The following is a 22,071-nucleotide window of genomic DNA, read 5'->3' as shown; positions in this document are numbered from 1 at the left end:
TGGGACAGATAATTCTCCTTTTGCGTTTGTGGGCTTCACGTCTTAACTTCACGTGTGAACTTCTGTCGACGAGTCAGGTGTCAAGAGTGTGTTCGTTGTGGGAAGACAATTAAGAATGAAGCTTAACAACGTCATGTGTGTGTGTGTGTGTGTGTGTGTGTGTGTGTGTGTGTGTGTGTGTGTGTGACCAAAATCTGATTGAATGGCACTGGAAAGGAATGACGAACGCCCAAAGACAGCTATGAGTCAGCTCTGTCCTGGAAGGCAGCCTGTTGTGTAAACGCCGTGTTTGTAGAGCTTGGACCAAGGATATTCGTTATACAAGTATCCATATCATCATCTTCAACAGTGGCAGATTCCAGCGTGGCTCTTCACTAGTGTTGTGGCTGGTGAATGGGATTGGACAACAAACAGCTGACATATTGTTTCTTTTCTTTTCCTCGAATGCAGGACGCAGAGTATCTTCTTTGTTCGATCATGTATTATGTGTAAATCCGTGTAAGACATTAAATGTTCTCTTTCCAACTACACAAAGATCAAACCACACACATCCAAGGAAGCACACAGGACTGACAAAAACTGCGGTGATAAATTTTTCATTGCTTTACTGACTCAACATCAAAATAATGACAGACCACTGAAATAAGATACACATGTAAATATACACTGGAGCGAGAGAGAAACCACAGATACACAGAAAAGGCACAAAATAGGTCACAATATATCATGGAACGATACCAGATAACTGACACATTTTTTATGAGTAGTACAGAAAGCCTCAGTCACAACATGTATGATTATCTTTGTAGCCTTCGTAATGAAAAAGTGAGGTTTAAATACTGGTTTTGGTTTTAAATGTTAAGCATGTGTTTCTAGTTTCACATGACAATACATGCGCGCAAAGACAGAACAAGAGAGAGAGAGAGAGAGAGAGAGAGAGAGAGAGAGAGAGAGAGAGAGAGAGATGTGGCATGAGTGGTCAAATAACACAGAAAGAGAAAGAAAGAGGGAGGACAGGAAGGAGAGGCAGAATGAGGGTAGGGGTCATTGAGAGGAGAGACCAGAATGACGGAGAAAATGAAAGAGATGGGGGAAGATGGGGGAAGGGAGGGTGATGGTAGAGAGACAAGGACACACACACACACACACACACACACACACACACACACAGAGTTACAGACACAAGCCTCCCCATGCTTAAATACTTTCCGAGACATTTTATCAGGCTACTGCAGCATACGATACCTTCACTGAGCTGTTTTAGTTGCCAGTAGTGACAATGCTGGAGGCACACACGTACACACAAAGTACAATTTCTTCCCAACCACGTGGTGTGTTCAAGGACACTGGAAACTCTCGGAAGTAAACCGCTAAATTGAGTGGAGTGATGGCCTAGAGGTAACGCGTCCGCCTTGGAAGCGAGAGAATCTGAGCGCGCTGGTTCGAATCACGGCTCAGCTACCGATATTTTCAATCCCTCCACAAGACCATGTGTGGTGGTCTAAACGCTAGTCATTCGGATGAGACGATAAACAGATGTCCCGTGTGCAGCATGCACTTAGCGCACGTAAAAACCGAAGCAATGATCATAGGAACTAAACAAAAACTCTCTTCCATCACAGGTGACAAAATCAAACCTGGCAGTACATCCATCCCTCTTTCCAGCTCAGTCAGGAACCTCGGCGTTGTCCTTGACAACACACTGTCCATGCAAAAGTTTATCAGTCAGACATGTCAATTCTGCTACTGTCAGTTGCGACGCATCAGTTCCATTCGGAAATATCTGCCCACCGACGCAATATCTAGACTTGTTTCTCTCATTCTCTCTCGCCTTGACTACTGTAACTCTCTATTGTCTGGTTTGCCTGCTTCATCCATTGAGTCCCTTCAGCGCATACAGAACTCTGCTGCCCGACTCGTCCTCAGAAAGAAAAGATCTGAGCACATTACTCCTCTTTTGCAACATCTCCACTGGCTCCCTGTCTCACACAGAATAAAGTACAAGATCAGCACTCTATGTTATAAATGTATTTACAAATCTGCTCCTTCCTATCTTTGTGGCCGCCTTCACCTCTACACTCCATCTCGCTCTCTACAATCGGCTTCGGATCCACTCTGTTTACGCATACCCAAATTCAAACACTCCACTGTTGGACGTCGTCCATTCTCTGTCTCTGGACCTTGTATTTGAAATGAACTTCCTCTTTCGCTTCGTCAGGTCTCCGCACTCAGCTCTTTCAAGTCTGGCCTTAAAACCCACCTCTTCACAAGATAGCCTCCCTCCCCTACCTCTTCGTTGTCATCAGTTTCTTCAGTTTTAGAGTTATGCATGCGTGTGAATGACTGGTGTGAAAGCGCTCAGATTTGTCTCTGCACAAAATTCAGCGCTATATAAATACCATTATTATTATTATTAAAAGAACCCACGGCAACAAAAGGGTTGTTCCTGGCAAAATTCTGTAGAAAAATCCACTTCGATAGGAAAAACAAATAAATTGCACGCAGGAAAAAAATACAAAAATTGGGTGGCGCTGTAGTGTAGCGATATGCGCTCCCTGGGCAGAGCAGTCCGAATTTCACACAGAGAAATCTGTTGTGATAAAAAGAAATACAAATACAAACAAAATACATCTGTCTGCCGTTTCTCTTCCTTTCCGATGTGACGCACACTCATCTCTTCTGTTGTTGGTTTGCTGCACAAAACCCGCAGAGCGCGAGCGTGCATGTGTGTGTATGGTGCGGTTTGGCGTGATGGTAATGCACCACGGTTGTTGCTGTTGGTAATGCGTATGTACGTGTTTAAGAGTGTATGCGCCTGCGTGTATACCTGAGTAGGTGCGCGTTCGTGCGCGCGCACCTGTGTGTCTGTGCTCAAGCATATCAGGTGTATGATCTATTTCAGGTACAGTCACTGGTGCGGCTTCTTCAGAGGGGACACTGTTCATAACCTTCACTTTGCCTTTCAAAGCAACCTTCTAAGAACCAATTTTGTTCACCAGTTTTACTCCTCCCCTAAAATATAATGTACAGTAAAAACAACATTAAAACTAGAAAAGTCCACGCAAAAGACACCGACACTCCTACCAGTGTTAGCGACGATCAGTGAAAAGTCAAGTTCAAACGCTGGTTTACAGATGACAACGGTCATCGCCATTAGCCAGGCAATAAATACTTGAGCTTGATTTGGTTTCAGCTCTTTTCAAACTGATAGTGCTCCAACACAGAGGCTGCTAGACATCCGCTATGGCTGGCACCCAGAGCCTCCACACAATGTAAAACATGCCGTGCTGCTGGTTAGAAAACATCGGAGTGCATCAGAAACAATGTCATCATTAGAAAAGCCGAAAAGCCATGATACCGATCATGAAATGAAATATTTTTCATGCTGGAAATCAACGTCAACTTAAAACAAGTAACATCCATTTATACAGTTTTAGAAAGAAAAGAACACAGATAGAGGGAGGGAGGGAGGGCAGGAAGGAAAGAACGAGACACAGCCGGTGACAGATAAGAGACAGAAACTGGAAGAAACAGGAGATATATGCATGATCTCATATGTGGTCTCTGTAAAATCTAGATTTCGACCAAAACAGCTGACCCTGAAAACAATCTAATCCCACACATAACTGAACCTATGAATTTGAGTTCAGCTGTTGATATCAAAGATCAACAACTGAATATAAACATGACAAGGAAGAAATGGAAGATGAATAGCTTCAAGTGTAGAACTGAAAGCATACTTCATAGATGGGCAAGCTCATTTTAAAAACTAATAATATACTTTATGTATATATATATATATATATATATATATATATATATATATATATATATATATATATACATATCATAAAAGGAGAAGCGTATTCATATTATTTACAAAACAGATTTTATCTTTTTGAATAAAAACAACAACAAAACCTAACCCAAACAAAAAAGTACAGCCCAAACCGTAATTCAAATAAAATATACATCGTTGGGGCCAGCTCAGCACAAAGAAAACAGTGATAATGAAATATAGACCAAACAAGCTACAACAAAAAGAAGAACAAGAAAAAACCCAACACTAATATTGAGCTGGAATTACCAGTATTTCATCAAAACTGTTTCAATGTACGTCTATCCCCTACATGAAAAAGAAGCAGCTACACAGTTTCATTAAATATAAATGGATACATACAAACACCCTCCCTCCCTTCTCCACCCCTTTTCATGAAGCGAGTGAGCAAGTCAAAAAAAAGCACAAAGTTCCACGATGCCCCGATCTCGTGCACAGGCATAACAAGGCCTGTATCCTTAGCCCGAAGAATGTAAAACAAAAAATGAAAGCAAGCAGCATGCGCACGTACTTTCACGAAAAAAACAAAAACAAAAAAACCCAACCAACACAGAAGTCACTCGGCCACGTCATCACATGATCGACAAAACAAAATCATCCGCCTACATATCTTGATCAAAAAGTCCAGTCACAACACACAAGTGGACCATGCAAAATACAAGTATCTCCCGTTCTCTGCGCTCCCTTGCTCTCATTCCTATTGTCAGATCTATTATACTTAATACTATCATGTGTGAATGAAATCATGATTCAAATGATTATCTTTTTCATGCTGAGGTAATTCTGTCTTTGGAGATTTATAAACCAATAGCCTTTACCTTTCAGGTCACGATTTTTATTTTCAGATCCCTGTCCCTAATTATCGCGTCAATTTGCTGTTGCTAATACAATAAATCTTATTATTATAATGATGACTGTTATCATTGTCATCATAATAATTATTATCATTACATTCTCTCGTCATTTCTTTCTTATTCTTCCTTTTTTGTTTGAAGGGAAGCGACTCTTACATCTGACCTGCCACCCCGGGGAAGAAAAAAAAAGAAAGAAAAACGTAAAGAAAGAAAAGAAAAGAAAAAGAACCCAAGGCAGGACGCCCGCCGTCCTGCTTTCTTCTTTCCTTTCTTCCCAGGACAGCAGGCAGTAGCTGTGGATTAGATGATGGTGCAGGAAGATGACTTGGCCCCCTTGCCGGCCTGCAGGTCCTTCTCCAGCTGGATGATCTCCTTCACGCCCTCGTACATCTCCCTCACGGCCTGCACCTCCGTCAGACCCAGGCGCCTCTTGTTGGAGATGTCATACACGCCACCCTCGCTCTCCGTGTGCTCCCCGTGAATCCCTGCAGAGCGGATGGAAGAAAAGGAGGGAGAAGAGAAGGAAGGAAGGAAGGAAGGAGAGGAGGAAAGATGGAAGGACAGAAGGAAGGGAGGACAAAAAAGAGAGATGGAAGGACAGAAGGAAGGGAGGACAAAAAGAAGGAGAGATGGAAGGACAGAAGGAAGGGAGGACAAAAAGAAGGAGAGATGGAAGGACAGATGGAAGGAGAGAAGGGAAAAAAAGATGGAAGAGGAAAGGACAGAAGGGAGAGAAGGAAAGAAGGAAGGAGAGAAGAACAGAAAGAACGATGGAAGAAAGGAAGGAGAGAAGGAAGGACGGAAGAAAAGGAGAATTAGGGGAGGATGGGAGGAAGGGAGGAAAGAGAGACAGAATGAAAGAAGGAACGAAAGAAATAAGAAAGTAAGGACGGGAAAGGTAAGAATAATTAGGAAAGGAGGGGAGGAAGGAATGAGGGGAGGAAAGAAGGAGAAAAGGAAGGAAGGAAAGAAGAGGTAAATGAATGTTTTCTTTAAATCAGTTCTATGTTGGTTGAATACCTGTGCCGGTTATGTCACAATTATGTCAATACAATAGTATTGTTCGTATTTACATTTTCCTCCCCCATCTAAATTTCTTTCATTTGTGTGTGTGTGTGTGTGTGTGTGTGTGTGTGTGTGTGTGTGTGTGTGTGTGTGTGTGTGTGTGTGTGTGTGTGTGTTGTCAATACAACATTCGTTAACTTGTTAATAAATGGTTGCTGTACTGCAGTACTTGAACGCGAGCAGGTATGCGCTCTCAAACACACATGTACTACAATCGCACACCTCCGCTCCCATCAATCAACATATATACACCATGCACACATCAGCCCATCCTCTCTTCCACCTTCTTTGTCACCCCCTCCACACACTCACACCTACACAAACACATGCCACCGTACCCCGATTCCCCAGCAACATCCCCCAACCACCCGACTCCCCTCATCATCACCCCACCACCACCCTCCGCCCCAAGAGAATCCACCCCTCACCTCTGGCCTGCAGCTTGAGCTTCTCGCATGTGGCCTTGAAGTCTTTACGGGCGGCCAGCTTGGGGATCTTGATGTGGACCGAAGCCCGCAGGGTGGTGCCCAGGTTGGACGGGCAGAAGGTGAGATAACCCAGCCGGTCGTCACGGGCAAACGTCAGCTTCTCCTCCAGGCTCTTCACCGCCTGGGTGGTGGTGGGGGCGAGGGAGTGGGGGGGCAGAGTGCAGACACAACGTGAACGAGGGACAGAGAGGGGGAGGGGGAGGGAGGCAAGGGGGAAAAGGGGCCAGTGAGAGAGGGGGGAGGATGGAGGGGAGAAAAAAGGAAGAGGAGAGAAATGGGTTACACAGAGACACAGAGAGAGAGAGAGAGAGAGAGAGAGAGAGAGAGAGAGAGAGAGAGAGAGAGAGACAGCGACAGAAATCGAAACAAAACGAAACGAAAATTTTATTCAGCATAGGCCGCAGCCCCTTCTGAAGGGGATTCAAATACAAACACGACACGACATTTGTAACGAAAAAAAGGTAGTAAAGCAATAGTGAGTTGACTAATTCTTCAGATAAATCAGTGTCATAATCAAAGTATTCAGAAACAATTATCTTATTATTTAACTGCGTTAACGCGCCTCTGAAGTGTTTTATATAAACATATGAAGACAATTTGTCACATTTCCATGACGATTTCAATGTTCTAAACAAAGAGAATCTGTGACTATTCTGAATATGTTCATTCTAGTTTTGCCACTGACAGCTAATAAGTCTTTAACGAAGATCCTGCAAGAATGCATTTACATTTTCTACTCCTTCGTTCAGCCATACAAATCCAAAACCATTTCGGCACATTCTCGAACTCTTGAAACGCATGTATATCTACCCCCCGAATCTAGCCACATCAACATCTCATAAGTTTTTACTGGAAATCTATTTGCGTCCATGCGTAATATTTAAAGCCAATACCCAATGCAACGAATGGACGAATAAATATGAATAGGGTGACGTCCTGTTCCTCCGTAAATTAAATCATTGGGTGCATGTATATGGACTCCTCTAAGACAATTCATAACTTTTCATATGTGCAGCTGCTGTATCCAGCCCCCACAACTCAGTTCCACACATAGCTGTGTATCAAACATATTCAAGAACACTCGTATGGGATTATTCTTAAGTATATTTAATCAATGCATAATGTGCACGCAAGCAAGCAAGTGTGTGTATGTGTATGTGTGTGTGTGCGTGCGTGCGTGCGTGCGTGCGTGCGTGCGTGCGTGTGTGTGTGTGTGTGTGTGTGTGTGTGTGTGTGTGTGTGTGTGTGTATGTGTGTGTGTGTGTCTGTCTGTCTGTGTCTGTGCGTGTCTGTGTCTGTGTGTTTACGGCGTGCAGTACCTTGACCAGCCTCTTGTAGACGGCGCCGAGGTCCCCCCCGCTCTGCATGGAGATGATCCTCAGGTGGTCTTCTTCGTTGACCCACACCAGGAAGGTCTTGCCCTCGTTGAAGTAGATGCCTCGCCCCGTGGGCCAGTCGTCGTAACCCCCGGCTGCTTTCAGGAACCTGCACGCGTGTGCATACACACACACTGGTAGAAGCGTCTGTTTCCCATTACAGCAAAAACACGGGAGGCAAGGCCTTCAAAACACACATGTAATACATTATCCCAGCAACTAAAGCACTTAATCCAACAACGGAATCGTCAAAAAGCAACTCAAAACAACACTGCAAAACAGCCGATCTGGCAAAAAAAGACACACACACACACACACACACACACACACACACACACACACACACACACACACACACACACACACACACACACACACACACACACACACACACTAATCTGACCTTAATTGTAACATCATTTTTGAAATAAGATTTTGGATTCACTGTATTCAAATGAGAGGAACTAATATTGAAATGTGCTGGGCTTTTCTCTAATGAACGTGCAGATCATCTTGCAAAGCTTGGAGCTAAAAACGCTTTAAGTGCAACTGAACTTCCTCATCGTTTATCATCATCTGAAATGTGTAATATTGTTGAAAGAAATATGCAAAATTCCCTTATGTCTTTAGAAGTTAACACTTCTGCCTTATTAAATGCTAAAAGAACTGACAGGACATGGCATTTAGGTTATTACTAAATGCCCCATACACAAAATATTGTGAACATATTGAATGCATTTGCCAGGGACGTTTAACGGTAGAGCACGTTTTAACCCGCTGTTTAGTAATGTAACCTTTTTTGCCTCCAGAAATTACGGAACACGTGTTACCAGTTTCAAATGTTAACATTTTTTGGAAAAGGTTATATATTTCAAACTGTTCTTTATCAAAGTCTATGTGTTGAAAAGTCCAGTTGGTTGTTTATTGTAGGCCCCACATGAACCTCTTTTCAAATAATAATCTACAGAAGTAGTACATACAATATTTGATTATTGATAATTTTTTTTGTTCTAATCCCGCTTGCCCCGTCCCGCCTCTCACACACACCCTTCCAATATTATGTTTTTTCTTTCTCCAATCACTGACACTCAACCTCTCCATTTTAGATTTTGTACTTTTTTCCACATTCTGTTCTCTCTGTCTGTCTGTCTGTCTGTCTCTCTTCCTTTCCCTCCCCCTTGCCCCCACCCCCACGCCCCCCTCCCCTCCACCTCAACCGCCCCTCTTTTCATTCGAATATACAGAAATGTCGATTTCTAATTAATAATAACAATCATCATTATAATAGAAATGATAATAATCAAAATGATAAAATAATATCATTTATTTTCAGTCTAATACCATCATCTTAGATGAACAGACTATAAATAAATAAACGAACGATGACCTTAACGTTTGACGTCTGAATTTACACTATATAGATTACCATCACAGGTCAAATGATTGGTGTAAGGACAATCACGGATTGAGGAAGTGTCTGGGTTTGTTCCAATGTTCCTTTATGTTCCTTTGTGCTAGCTGAATAGGCAGCATAAGCAGCACTGACTTGAAGTTGTGAACCTTGTTGGCCTACATGGAGAGTCACCACTCTTTATTGTTTGTGAATTATTTACTCTCCTACCCCGTTTTTCTTTCATTTCGAATCAAAAACACAACGAGGCAACTATGTGTTTGTTCTGTATTATCTATTAATGTATTCTGTGAAGCACATTCGGGATTAAAAGGCAATGCCAGTCTTGAATAAAAGCCCATTTCTTCTGTCATAGCTGCTGTGTGCACATGTCAAATGACTGTTAGAAGCACAAGCCCGAAGCTTTCGCTTTTCGAGAAAGTGTCTGGGTTTGTTCCAATGCACGTTTTTTTCCTATGTGCTAGCTGAGTCGGTAGAATTAGCAGCATTGACTTGAAGTTGTGTACCTTGTACACGGACAGAGAGGTACCACTCTTTATTGTTTGTATATTGATTACCGTGTTTAATGAAAATTAGATGAAAAACCGAAATTATGCCATGCTTTTACATTTTTTTCCGAACACGCCATGTTCTGATCGTGACCTATGGCCTCAGACATTGTTTCTTTACATGTGTTTTGTTTTCATAACGATCAGTCATTGAAGTAAGTTTGATGAAGATTACATACAAAACATTTTCTCTCTCTTGCATGTAGAAACCTATCTGTCACACCCGGATGCACAGATCGACCGCCACTCGCCTTGTTGAGCGTAAACGTATCCTTATGCGCAGAAAACATTGGGACAGTATGAGATGTTTGCAGGTTTGCAGTGTGAGTGTGTGTGTGATCGTTTGAATTGTGGTCCTTTCCCCAAAGCATCCCAAACAAAAATAATAGAACTTGTGTGCGTGGATGTAAAATTTGTGTTTAATTTTCTGCGAAGTCGGGAGTGTTAGCGGGAAGGGAATATTGTTGTGGGTGGTTTCTTTTGGTTTTTGGTTTTTTGGGAGTCCAGCATTTAGCTTCATATGCCACAGTGTGACCTCGACCTTTAACCTCTGCTTTTGAATTTCTGTAGGTATCATACTATACGTATGACCAGTCATGATACGACGTGCGATTAAAATTGAATGAAAGAAACCTTAAGTTTGACCTCTCACCCTTACAATTTTATGACAAAGGGGATGACGTTAAGGTCATATTCATAACTACAATCCTGCCAAGTTTAGTACCTATATTGATAACCTGTAGAAGCCGAGATAATGCCAACGTTAAGGTTTATCACGGACACACACACACAGACACCGTGCCATTACATAGACATTAACGTGTCATTACTTAAACTCTGTTTACACACGTGAGAAAAAACAGCAACACAATAACCCAGTAAACTGAACTCCACGTTTCCCGTTTTACGAGCACAAATTCTCACGCACTCGTTACAACAAACTCCTGTCTCAGCCATCTGGTGTGTGAAGGGACAGTGGTTACAACAAACTCCTGTCTCAGCCATCTGGTGTGTGAAGGGACAGTGGTTACAACGCGGACGAACGGGTGGACAGAAGAATGAACTGACGTTTACTGACTTCTAAACTTACTTACGATGTAAGTACAGTGTAATTTAAATGAGGCAAAGCGACAAAACGTCCAGTGAAGCACACAGCTAAACACGAGGTACAGAGTGATAAGCCGACATATACCCTTTTAACAACAATGGAACCAAGTCCGTTCACAATATTAGGAGCATGCTCAGAAATTTTGTTTTGCCCTGAGAGACGGTTCAATGTGTCGTTCTGTTTTGTTCTGTTCATCGACATTTTGGTGTGTATGTGTGTGTGTGTGTGTGTGTGTGTGTGTGTGTGTGTGTGTGTGTGTGTGTGTGTGTGTGTGCGCGCGCGCGCGTGTTAGTACCTGGCCAAGGTTAATTTGACAATTAAAATTGACTGAGTCTCATTCATTCTGTTTCCGTCCTCCCACCTGTCAGAGTCGTTGAAGAGGAAGTGGTCCTTGGTGAGTTGGTCCTGGGTGTCTTTGGTCATGCCGGTCAATGGGAAGTAACTGCCTTTCAGCTCCTCCCCCAGCCCCTCCAGCGCCTCCACTGTCTTCTTCTCCATGGCCTCCCGGTCCTGAACAAGACGCCGTGCAGCCAGGCTTCCTCAGTCATCCCCCTTGCCTTTCCTCCACAATTCTACTCATGTAGGAATGAAGTTGTGACGACAACTAGTTCATGGAATTAGTATGATGATTCTGTAGTGAAAAAGCAACTTTTTCTCTTGTGTCTTCTTTTCTCAGTTGTGTTTAGTCGTGCTGTTTATGTGCTGTTACAGTGATGCACGAAATGCGTTTTCTTTTATCCTTTGAAGAATAGTTTTTGTTGAGAGCAAATATTCAATTTGTGCATTTTTCGTGATATCATAGCTTTCTTTAGCTTTTGTATTTTTTTCCGCTTTTCCTCCTTCTTTATTTTCTTCTCCCTTCTTTTTTGCTTGCTTGTTTGTGAATTATATTTTTTATGGTATATAATAAATTCAAAAGAGACGACGTTCTCATCTACATAATAATATCTGCAAAGTTCTCTTTGTATAAATGCAAAGTTAAAAATACTTATCCTCTGTTTTCAGTTTTTAAAAAATATTTTAAAATGGGATACCAAAGAATACATTGCAAAAACAAACATGCTGTCCAGAGATTTTACCTTCAAATGGCACCACTGCAAAGCACTTATTGAATCAATTTCATGGAAAAAAAGAAGTGAAGGATACATGCTTATCTTTGCGATTCCACAAAATGCAGCAATATGCTTGGCTTAGATCAGATACATATTCAGTTAGACATTGATATTTTCTTGTATTGAATTCGAGTATGTGTATTTTTAGACACGATGTAGGTAATATTTCTCGTTATCTCTCTCTCACTCTCTCTCTCTCTCTCTTTTTCTTTTTTCTTTGAGTATGTTTTTGAAGTGTGGCATTATCCGTTATTATCCATGTCTAAAGTTATATATCAATGATGCAGTCTATCTGAATGTTCTTCCAACATTTCCTGTGTTGTTAATATGTTTGGATATGTGTAACCATAGGACACATCGTTTTTGTTTTTCACTCCATAGAAAAAAAAGGCAAAGAAGGGACAATGAATTGAAATGATAGGTCTCTCACTCTCTCTCTCTCTGTCTCTTTTTGTTTGTTTGTTTGTTCGTTTGTTTTTGACTCACTTGTGTAAACAAGTGAGTCAATGTTTTAACCCGGTGTTCGGTTGTCTGTGTGTGTGTGTGTGTGTGTGTGTGTGTCTGTGTGTCTGTGTGTCCGTGATAAACTTTAACATTGACATTTTCTCTGCAACTACTTTGTCAGTTGACACCAAATTTGGCATAAAAATAGGAAAAATTCAGTTCTTTCCAGTCATCTTGTTTAAAACAATATTGCGCCTCTGGGATGGGCACAAAAAAATAAAGAATGAAGCCTAATTATATGCAAACTGCATTTACTGTTATATTTATATTTTTTGTATTCTCTAAACTTGGCACTTTGATCTGATATTCTGACCCAACAGCTAGAGCTGTCATTATTATCATTTTTTGTTCAAACAGGAACTTCTTTTCCTAAGCATGGAAGTTTTATTTATTTTGCAAACGTTTTGATGCAGATAGTAAAAAAGGGAAATTACTCTGTAATGCTAGGGGAGTTAATTTGCTTTAAACTGATCTTTCTCATCTTAAACATTACATTTTGAAACAAGAGAGGCAAGGCCTTCAAGACTCACTTGTGATGCACTTTAAAAAAAAAAATCCAAGCTTTTTATGTATTGAGTATAATTTCAAAATGTAATGTTTAAGATGAGAAAGATCAGTTTAAAGCAAACTAAGTTCCCCAGCAGAGTAATTTCCCTTGTTTTAATGTCTCCACCAAAACGTTTGCAATAAATAAAACTTCCATGCTTAGCAAAGGAAGTTCCTGTTTGAACAAAAAATGATAATAATGACAGATCTTTTTGTTGGGTCGAATATCAGATCAAAGTGCCAAGTTTAGAGAATGAAAAAACTATAAATATAACAGTAAATGCATTATACTCAATACATAAAAAGCTTGGATTTTTTTAAAAGTGTATCACAAGTGAGTCTTGAAGGCCTTGCCTTTTTTGTTTTTGTTGTTGTTGTTTTTCTCCCTCTCACGTACTCTGTTGTTTTCAGTTGTTGTTATTTCGTTTTCTTTTTTTTTTCCAACTGTACTTGTGTATATAATACTATCCTGTAATGTTTCTGGTGTGGACATTAAAAAACAAAAACCAACAACAAACAAAAAAAACACCAAAAACTATATCTGTTGGGAGACATGTTTCTCCCTTTTCTTTCCAAAAAAGAAAATAAAACAGATGAATGAATAAATTCACAGAAAAAACAACCACAAAGTGAATGGACGCTCAATAGCAACACACAATGGGGATGCAGGCACGTAATAACACTCACAAAGTTTACCACCACCCTTATCATCATCATCATCAATATCCATGTCGCACAGTGAACAGACAGGCAGACACATAAACACAGACGGACACACACACACACACACAAACTCACCCTCCAGCCCCCAAACACATGCACACGTTAGAGGCAGCTGCTTGACAAGAACATGTTGGTAATATTACTTCAGAATCTTACAACGTTCCCAGATTATTACAGCGCAATGTGCATTAGTTTTCAATAACAAAACACAACAGACCTCTTTGGTCAGCACCGGAGGGAAGCCGTATTCCTGGTGACTACGGCCAACACGTATCCGGGTCGACAAGATCAGCTCGTTTTCTGGATCAAGGTCAGGCAGCTCAAGGGTGTCAACGTCACCGAAGTCAGCGGCAGGGTGAGCGATTGGATCGCTGGCTTTCAGTTTGTGGTAGTCCTTTATGACCGGGTCCAAAAGGTCGGCGAACGTCGTGTAAGATTCCGGGTCTGCTGCGTAGATTCCCACCCCACTGTCCAGGTTCCAGGAGCCTGTGGTGGTCATACAGTATGATGATTATAACAACTATAATGAAAAGAACAACAACGAGGACAACAATACAAACATTGATGATGATGCGACTGCTAATAAACACACAGGCACACATCACAACCAACTACAGCAACAATCACAGCCGTCCTCGGCATACTCATCACATACCGGCACACTGAATTAACAAGTCATGGCCATCTTTTTCTACGAAAATGCAATCAGCATCAACATGAACTTAATGTTCATGCTGTCAATGTAACTAACTAAATGAAAATCTTGATGTCTGGATGCCAACACACACACACACACACACACACAAACATCTTGATGTCTGAGTTTCAACACACACACACATACACGAAAACACACAGCACACACAAACACGCATGCGCACACATGCATTGGTATTTTTATTTCCTTTTTGTGTTTATTTCCTTGTTCGTTTCTTTTTGTGTGTTTATTTTCTCCTTTTTTTCATAACAATAAATGGATGTGTGATAGTCGTTTCCGACTTTGACCATCAGAACAGCAGAGGAGGCAACTGCAATAATAATATGGAAAATATCTAAAATATCTTGTTTCAACACATTAAATTGCTGTCAATAATGATTGCTCTCCCTTGGACAAATTGTCTACTACTGAGCGCTCTTCACACTGCCAATGCTTAGGGAATCGTAGAAAGTTCTGAATGGCCCACGTGTTTCTGAGTTTGGGTTTAAATGCAACATTGTTGGTCTTAATGTTTGAGTTATATCCACGGACCTTAAGTAAATATATATGTAATATGTAATATGGTTCGTCCGTCTGGATCGACGAGGACCATCTAGTTATCCTGGGGGTGGGTGGGGTGGGCTCTGTGGGTGCGCAGATGACTGGTCAGGCCAATTCGCGCCCGGAAGGTTCTGACGCAGTGTGGACAGGGGATGGTGGCAGCTGTCGGGGACTTGCTGGCCCTGCTTTTCCTGGCCTGTCTGCGTTGCTCTGCTGCAGCGATTCTGTTGGCCTCACAGGATTTGCGCCTTTGTGGACAACTGAACGCCACTTTGGTCTGTCCATTGCATTCAGCTCCCATGTGTCGTGGCTGATGTTGAAGGCCTTCAAAGAAGCTTTCAGAGTGTCTTTGAAGCGCTTCTTTTGGCCTCTATGGGAGCGCTTGCCATGTTGGAGTTCGCCGTACAGCAGTTTCTTGGGGAGCCGGTGGTCTGGCATGCGAACTACATGGCCTGCCCAGCACAGCTGGGCCTGCATCAAGATGGTGTAGATGCTGGGCAAGTTTGCACGAGTGAGCACCTCTGTGTCAGGGATCTTCTCTTGTCACTTTATGCCGAGAAGTTTTCTGAGGCTGGTGGTGTGGAAGTGGTTCAGCTTTTTGGCATGGCTTTTGTAGACCGTCCATGATTCACATCCATAGAGCAGTGTGGTGAGAACTATGGCCTTGCATACTTTGAGCTTCGTCTCCAGGGTGATGCCTCTCCTGTTCCAAACGTTCTTATGGAGTCTGCCGAAGGCAGCGCTGGCTTTGGCGAGTCTGGCATTCACCTCGTCGTCAATGACAACTGTGCGAGAGAGTGTACTGCCCAGGTATGTGAACCTGTCCACCGCGTTCAGTCGTTGCCCGTTGATGAAGATTATTGGTTCAACGTAAGGCTTTCCTGGAGCTGGCTGGTGCATCACCTCAGTCTTCTTTGTGCTGATTGTGAGGCCAAAGTTGTCACAGGCAGCAGAGAACTTGTCGACGCTGTGTTGCATGTCAGCTTCGCAGGCAGCGTTGAGAGCACAGTCATCAGTAAACAGGAAGTCGTTGACGGTATCTGTCCTCACCTTGGTTTTTGCTTGAAGCCTCCTGAGGTTGAAGAGTACCTGCGGCACCTGATGCCAATGCCTACGTCAGCGTCCCTGAAGGCATCTGTCAGCATGGCTGAAAACATGAACTGAACAGGGTGGGGGCAAGAACACACCCTTGCTTGACTCCCTTGGAGACATGGAATGGTTCTGAAGTCTCTCCGTTGTCTTGGACTCGGGCCAGCATCCCATCGTATAGTTGCCGTATGATGGTGATGAACTTTCTGGGACATCCGTACTTGCCATGATTCTCCAAAGGCCATCTCTGCTAACAGTATTGAAGGCCTTGGTCAGATCGACATAGGTGGAGTAAAGGTCGGCGTTCTGTTCCTGACACTTCTCCTGGAGCTGCCTGGCAGGAAACACCATGTCGATAGTCCCGCGTTCTTTCCGGAAGCCACACTGGCTCTCTGGTAGGAGACCTTGCTCAAGGTGCGTTATGAGACGGTTGAGTAGCACTCTGGCCAGAGTCCTGCCTGCGACGGACAGCAGGGATATTCCACGATGGTTTTCATAGGCCTGACGATTTCCTTTGCGCTTGTACAGGTGTATGATGGAAGCGTCTTTGAAGTCCTGTGGAACTGCCTCATGCTGCCAGATGAGCTGGAACAGCTGATGAAGCTTCTCAGTCAGCGCCATACCACCTGCTTTGTACACCTCACCTGGAATGGAGTCTGAGCCAGGGGCTTTCCCATTGGATAGCAGACGGATAGCTTTCTGGGTCTCCTCCAAAGTTTGAATGGCATCCAACGACTCACTGACTGGCACCTGGGGGAGTCGGTCGATGGCTTCATCATTGACGGTGGAAGGGCGGTTCAGTACGCTGTCAGAGTGTTCAGCCCATCTCTCAAGGATCCCGTCCTTGTCAGTGATTAGGGTAGAACCATCAGCACTGAGGAGTGGAGCAGATCCGGAGGTGGTGGGACCGTAGACTTCTTTCAGGTCGTTATAGAAGTTCTTCATGTCGTTCCTGTCTGCAAAGCCCTGGACTTCATCAGCTTTGTTGCTCAACCAGGAATCCTGCATCTGCCGCAGCTTCAGCTGGATGGTGCTGCGTGCGCTCTTCAGTATGTCTTTCTTTGACCGTGACTTGGGATCTTCAATGTGGGCTCTGTAGGCTTGGCGTTTGTCTTCCAGCAGCTGCTTGATCTCAGTGCAGTTCTCATCAAACCAGTCTTTGTGCTTCCTGGCAGAAGGCCCCAGGCACTCCATGGCAGTGTTGTACACCGTCTCATGCAGTGCGCCCCATGCTGCCTCCACATTCTGATTGTCCAGCACGGTGGACTCAAGGTGTTCCTCCAGGGTGTCAGCAAAGCTCTGCCTGATGTTGCCTAGCTCCAGCTTGTTTCAGGCATTTGGGTGCTTTCATGCCCTGAGGCCGTCTCTTGGGCTGGATGCGGAGGTTGAGTTTGGAGACGATAAGGCGATGGTCTGTCCAGCACTCGGCGCCGCACATGGCCCTCGTGACTCGTACGTCCTGCCTGTCCCTCTTCCTGACGATGACAAAGTCGATGAGATGCCAATGCCCAGAGCGAGGATGCATCCATGACGTCCTGTTACGGGTAGGGAGGCAGAAGACGGTGTTTGTGATAAGAAGGTCGTGCTCGGCACATGTCTGGAGAAGTAGTTGACCATTGCTGTTACAGTTACCAACCCCATGCTTCCCAATCACGCCTTCCCAGGAGGTGCTGCCACAGCCAACTCTCGCGTTAAAGTCACCAAGAATGATGAGCTTGTCTGCGTTGGGAACAGTGGTGATGACAGCGTTCAGGTCCTCGTAGAACTTGTCCTTGATCTCATCCGGGTTGGTCATGGTGGGCGCGTAGGCGCTGACAATGGTGGTAAACTTCTTCCCGTTGCATAAAGGGAGTTTCATCGTCATCAGGCGACCGTTCACTCCTTTCTGGGGGCCAGCCAGCTTGCCAACGAGGGTTGTCTTCACTGCAAAGCCAACTCCAGCCTCACGTCTCTCTTCAGGTCCGCGACCACTCCAAAAGAAGGTGTAGCCTACGCCTCACTCACAGAGTTCGCCTTCTTCTACTAGTCTGGTCTCACTTAAGGCAGCGATGTCGATGTTGTACCTGGCTAGTTCACTCGCAATGAGTGCTGTGCGTCTCTGTGGTCTGTCTGAGTCGCCTCTGTCCAGAAGCATACGCACGTTCCATGTGGCAATGGTCAATGGGGTGCTCCTTGTTTTCTTCTTTCTTTCCTTTGTGTGTCGACTGCTTGAGTAGGGTCCCCGTCAGCCGCGGTATGCTGACTAGGGTGGTGTGGAGCAGGCAATGTTTAGGGCACCTTTTCTAGCCCCTTCCTCATGCCATGGAGGTGAGCAGTGCTGTCCTGAAGAGGGCTGCTCAGTCGCTCAAGGGGCTGCTGATCTCCACCGCTGCTCCAGTCGGTGAAAAACGACCCTATGGCCTGAGCCGCCTGTGTGCAAGTCCGCGGCTACGACTGCCAGTGTACCCACACTTGCCGCTTCGTCGCTCGTCTGTCGCCACAGGGCTTGGGGAAAATGATGGTATGGGATGAAGGATGACTGATGACTTGCGCGATGACTTTGTTTATAGTGAGGAGGAGTTGCGCACCGTCGACCTCACTCTCTTGTCCGAGACCCTCTGTATCCAGTGGCAAGACGAGGTCAAGACGACTGGAGATGGAAACGGATGCAGTAGATGACCAGGATGTCCTATGTGCCTCATCCTGCCCTCAGCACTCCACAGTGCTCTGCTGCAACCACCTTCCTCTCCGTTGAACCATGAAGGTTTCTTCCGCAGAGTCCGCCGGATCCAGTCTTCACATGCTTGGGTAGACAAGCCCTAACTCACCGAGGGTTTGAGACCTGTCGGCTACCCTCACCTAGTTTAGCCAGCCTGTCAAAGCCGTTGCCCGGGGGTTGGGCGCTGCCGCATGCTAGCAGCTTCTAGGACCCATAGGTGAGAGCTTGGTGCCGGTGGGGACCAATAGAGGACGAACCACTCCCGGAAGAGCGTGACAAACCCCCCCTCTAGAGGTACTACCCCTCCCGTGCACCCCCTAGCCCCCACGGAACTAAAGTAACATCCACACAAATGTGTAAACCCGTCGAGGACTTCTCAAAACTAAACTAAAGGTCTAACGAGCAGTCGTTCTGCGCTTACAGCTGTGTGTCTCAAACTCAGTCCTGGACTATAAACTCTCGTCACACAAAACAACTCTTTCCATCTGCGATGCCTGAGGAAAATCCGCCGTGTCAGCTGGCAGGATGACGTCCCTGACACAGAGAGCTTTCAGAAATCTGGGATGGAAAGCATTCACGCTTTACAGAATAGGTCCCTGCTCTGGTGGACTGGAAGTGTTGTCCGCATGACCGACAAGCGCCTCTCCAACAGAATGTTCTACGGGGAGCTTTGTGCAGGAAGGCGTTGCTACGGGGTTCAGAAGAAGCGCTACAAAGACTTCCTGAACACCTCCATCAAGCGCTGCGGCATCGACCTAAACACACGGGAAGCTCTTCTCTCCGATCGCTCAGCGTGGCGTAGAAGGTCCGGGCTGGTGTCGCTGCTTGTGAGGATCAGAGGATCGGTAAACCATTCCGAAATGCCAGCACTACAAGGAGGAGGCACTAACTACATACACCTGGACAGCACCCATGTCCACAGTGCCACAGACACTTCCCAACCCGGATTGGACTTATTACCCACCCAGTGTAAAGTCATGCTCATCTTCGCATGTGATGGTGAAAACAACAATTTCCACACAGTTTGGTGGCCTCTCGCAAGTCCGTTGTTGCTGCTCACGGGAGTGGAGTGGGTGAAGAGTGGATTGCTGCACAATTACAGACGTATTTTGTGCTGTTGAACGTACACATCTGTATAACTACTATTATGTATTGCTGTAATTTTCGCTGCCGCTGCAACTCCTGTTACAAATGCAGTTATCTCCATCACAACCAGAACCTGATAATGATGATGCAAGTGATAATAACGTTAATAGTAATATCAATAACAACAATGATGGTGATGGTAATAACGACAACGATGCTGATGCTGATGATGACGATGAAAATGACAATACAGCATGGATCAATGTAGAAACCTGATCGGATGCAGTCGGCCAAGGTGGCGCCCAGGGTGGTCTTTCTGTCCTTCAGGCGGTCCACAACGTCCTTGGTGAGGTGTTTCTTCATCAGGGACTTGCAGCTCTTCGTCTTGCTCACGTGGTCCACCATCTCCTGAAGGGTTTCCGGCTTCCTGCAACACCGCCATGCTGGTCAGCTCCCTTGGACAACATACAACACTGCCATGCTGATCAGCTCCCTTGGACAACATACAACACTGCCATGCTGATCAGCTCCCTTGGACAACATACAACACTGCCATGCTGGTCAGCTCCCTTGGACAACATACAACACTGCCATGCTGGTCAGCTCCCTTGGACAACATACAACACTGCCATGCTGATCAGCTCCCTTGGACAACATACAACACAGCCATGCTGGTCACCTCCCTTGGACAACATACAACACAGCCATGCTGGTCACCTCCCTTGGACAACATACAACACAGCCATGCTGGTCACCTCCCTTGGACAACATACAACACAGCCATGCTGGTCACCTCCCTTGGACAACATACACCTCTTCTTCTGTCTGGGATCTTGATCGACTACTAACGTGATAATCATACTGATTATTATTAACTTTATTTAGTCACTTGTGGAAAAGTGCTTTGTGCTTGGGATAATGATGGACTGCTAGCGTAATAATTATTTAAATATTTAATCGGTCACGTATCGAGGAAAAGTGCTTTGTGTGTGTGTGTGTGTGTGTGTGTGTGTGTGTGTGTGTGTGTGTGTGTGTGTGTGTGTGTGAGAGAGAGAGAGAGTTTTAAAATACGTTTTGTTTATTTTTTAATCTCCACTTTCTTGGTTGGCTTTGCTCCATATTATTGGAAAAGACTTCGCTTTTTTAATTTATATTTTGATATAGTTCCAATATCTGTTAAAATTTGGCTTTAACATGAGAGCTAAGAGATAAAAGGGGAAAACTGACTACAAAGTAACAGAACTTCAGAACATTTTGGGACGTGAGGTGAAATGGCACCATGCTCTACAAAACGTGGTAAATGGGTAAATGATTACAGAACCATGCATTGAATTGAATATATCTGCGGATTAAGCCAATTATATCGATTTAAACAATCAGTCTGACGCAAAAGAGGACGCCGCCATATTGGGCTTGCCTCTATAGAAAGGAAACACAACAAGGTCACTTGTGATGTTATATGGACTGTAATAAAAGCCAACTTCCATGACTGCTCGATTTAGAAAAAAAAGCAATGAGAAACGACTCATGTTCTAACTGCAGACCCGTCACATTCATCGTTTTCAAAATCTGCGAAAGTCAAATCATTGTTTTGCAACATGTGTTGTGTCTGGGCGCAACAGAGTTGGCAAACACACAGTTTTCCCATCGGCACTCAGAGCTTTATTCTGTCTATTTTGTTGACGTTTCAGCAGCTTGTTTTATCAAAACCTTTAAAATGGCGGCCTCCATGACTATTCGAAGAATCACATTTAAACAAAGGTTAAGTGTTGCTGTTTTTTCATCGACAGACACATTTATTGGATATAAAAAGTATCGGACGAGCCATAGGTACCTGAAATCTATTTAAGAAAGTCAAAAAGCCAAACAGCTTCGTGTTCGTGTCCCCTTTGAAATCTGATTCACACACAGACACAGACACACAGAGACACACAGAGACACACAGACACACACACACACAGAGTTTGTGTAGTTTTCTTAACAGCAACATATTTCGCAATGGAGTGTGATGTCCAACGAAAACCTGTTCCTGAACAGAGAGAGGTGTCCTTGTTAACAACTGTTTCAAACGACAGCACAGAGCTGAAGGGCACATGCCAGCACGGGTCGTTCTCACCCTGAACACATTGTGAGTGCCGATGCTAATGGCTGCTGTGAGGGCTGCACAGGTAAGGCAACCTTGTACTCACCAGGTGAGGTCCTGCTCCATCTTGATGAGGTCCTTGGCGCCGTTGTATACCTCGGTGATGAGTTGAATCTCTGTCACGCCAACGCTGCGTTTGTTGCTGATGGTGTACGCCCCGTCGTCTGCCGCTGTGCGCACATGCAGTTCATGTCATTGAAACTGTGTTATGGTGCCTTGCATTG

At 44.3% G+C, this 22,071-nt stretch overlaps 1 protein-coding gene across 1 annotated transcript in view; it reads right to left on the bottom strand.

Moving 5' to 3' along the window:
* Nucleotides 1–588: 588 nt before the first annotated feature.
* Nucleotides 589–22,071, bottom strand: part of LOC143283105 (arginine kinase-like) — a 156,835-nt gene continuing 135,352 nt past the window's right edge. Inside the window, exons 6-12 of the mRNA XM_076589210.1 lie at nt 21,894–22,017; nt 19,977–20,131; nt 13,791–14,059; nt 11,050–11,198; nt 7,565–7,730; nt 6,186–6,366; nt 589–5,177 (exon numbers count right to left, since the gene is read on the bottom strand). Coding sequence (XP_076445325.1) covers nt 4,993–5,177; nt 6,186–6,366; nt 7,565–7,730; nt 11,050–11,198; nt 13,791–14,059; nt 19,977–20,131; nt 21,894–22,017 — 1,229 coding nt within the window. The 3' untranslated portion in view covers nt 589–4,992. The remainder of the gene's footprint in view (nt 5,178–6,185; nt 6,367–7,564; nt 7,731–11,049; nt 11,199–13,790; nt 14,060–19,976; nt 20,132–21,893; nt 22,018–22,071) is intronic.

The sequence above is a fragment of the Babylonia areolata genome, chromosome 6 (genome assembly GCF_041734735.1).
Source record: "Babylonia areolata isolate BAREFJ2019XMU chromosome 6, ASM4173473v1, whole genome shotgun sequence".
NCBI classification, from domain to species: Eukaryota; Metazoa; Mollusca; class Gastropoda; order Neogastropoda; family Buccinidae; genus Babylonia; species Babylonia areolata.
This window is presented reverse-complemented; position numbering and strand designations above follow the sequence as displayed.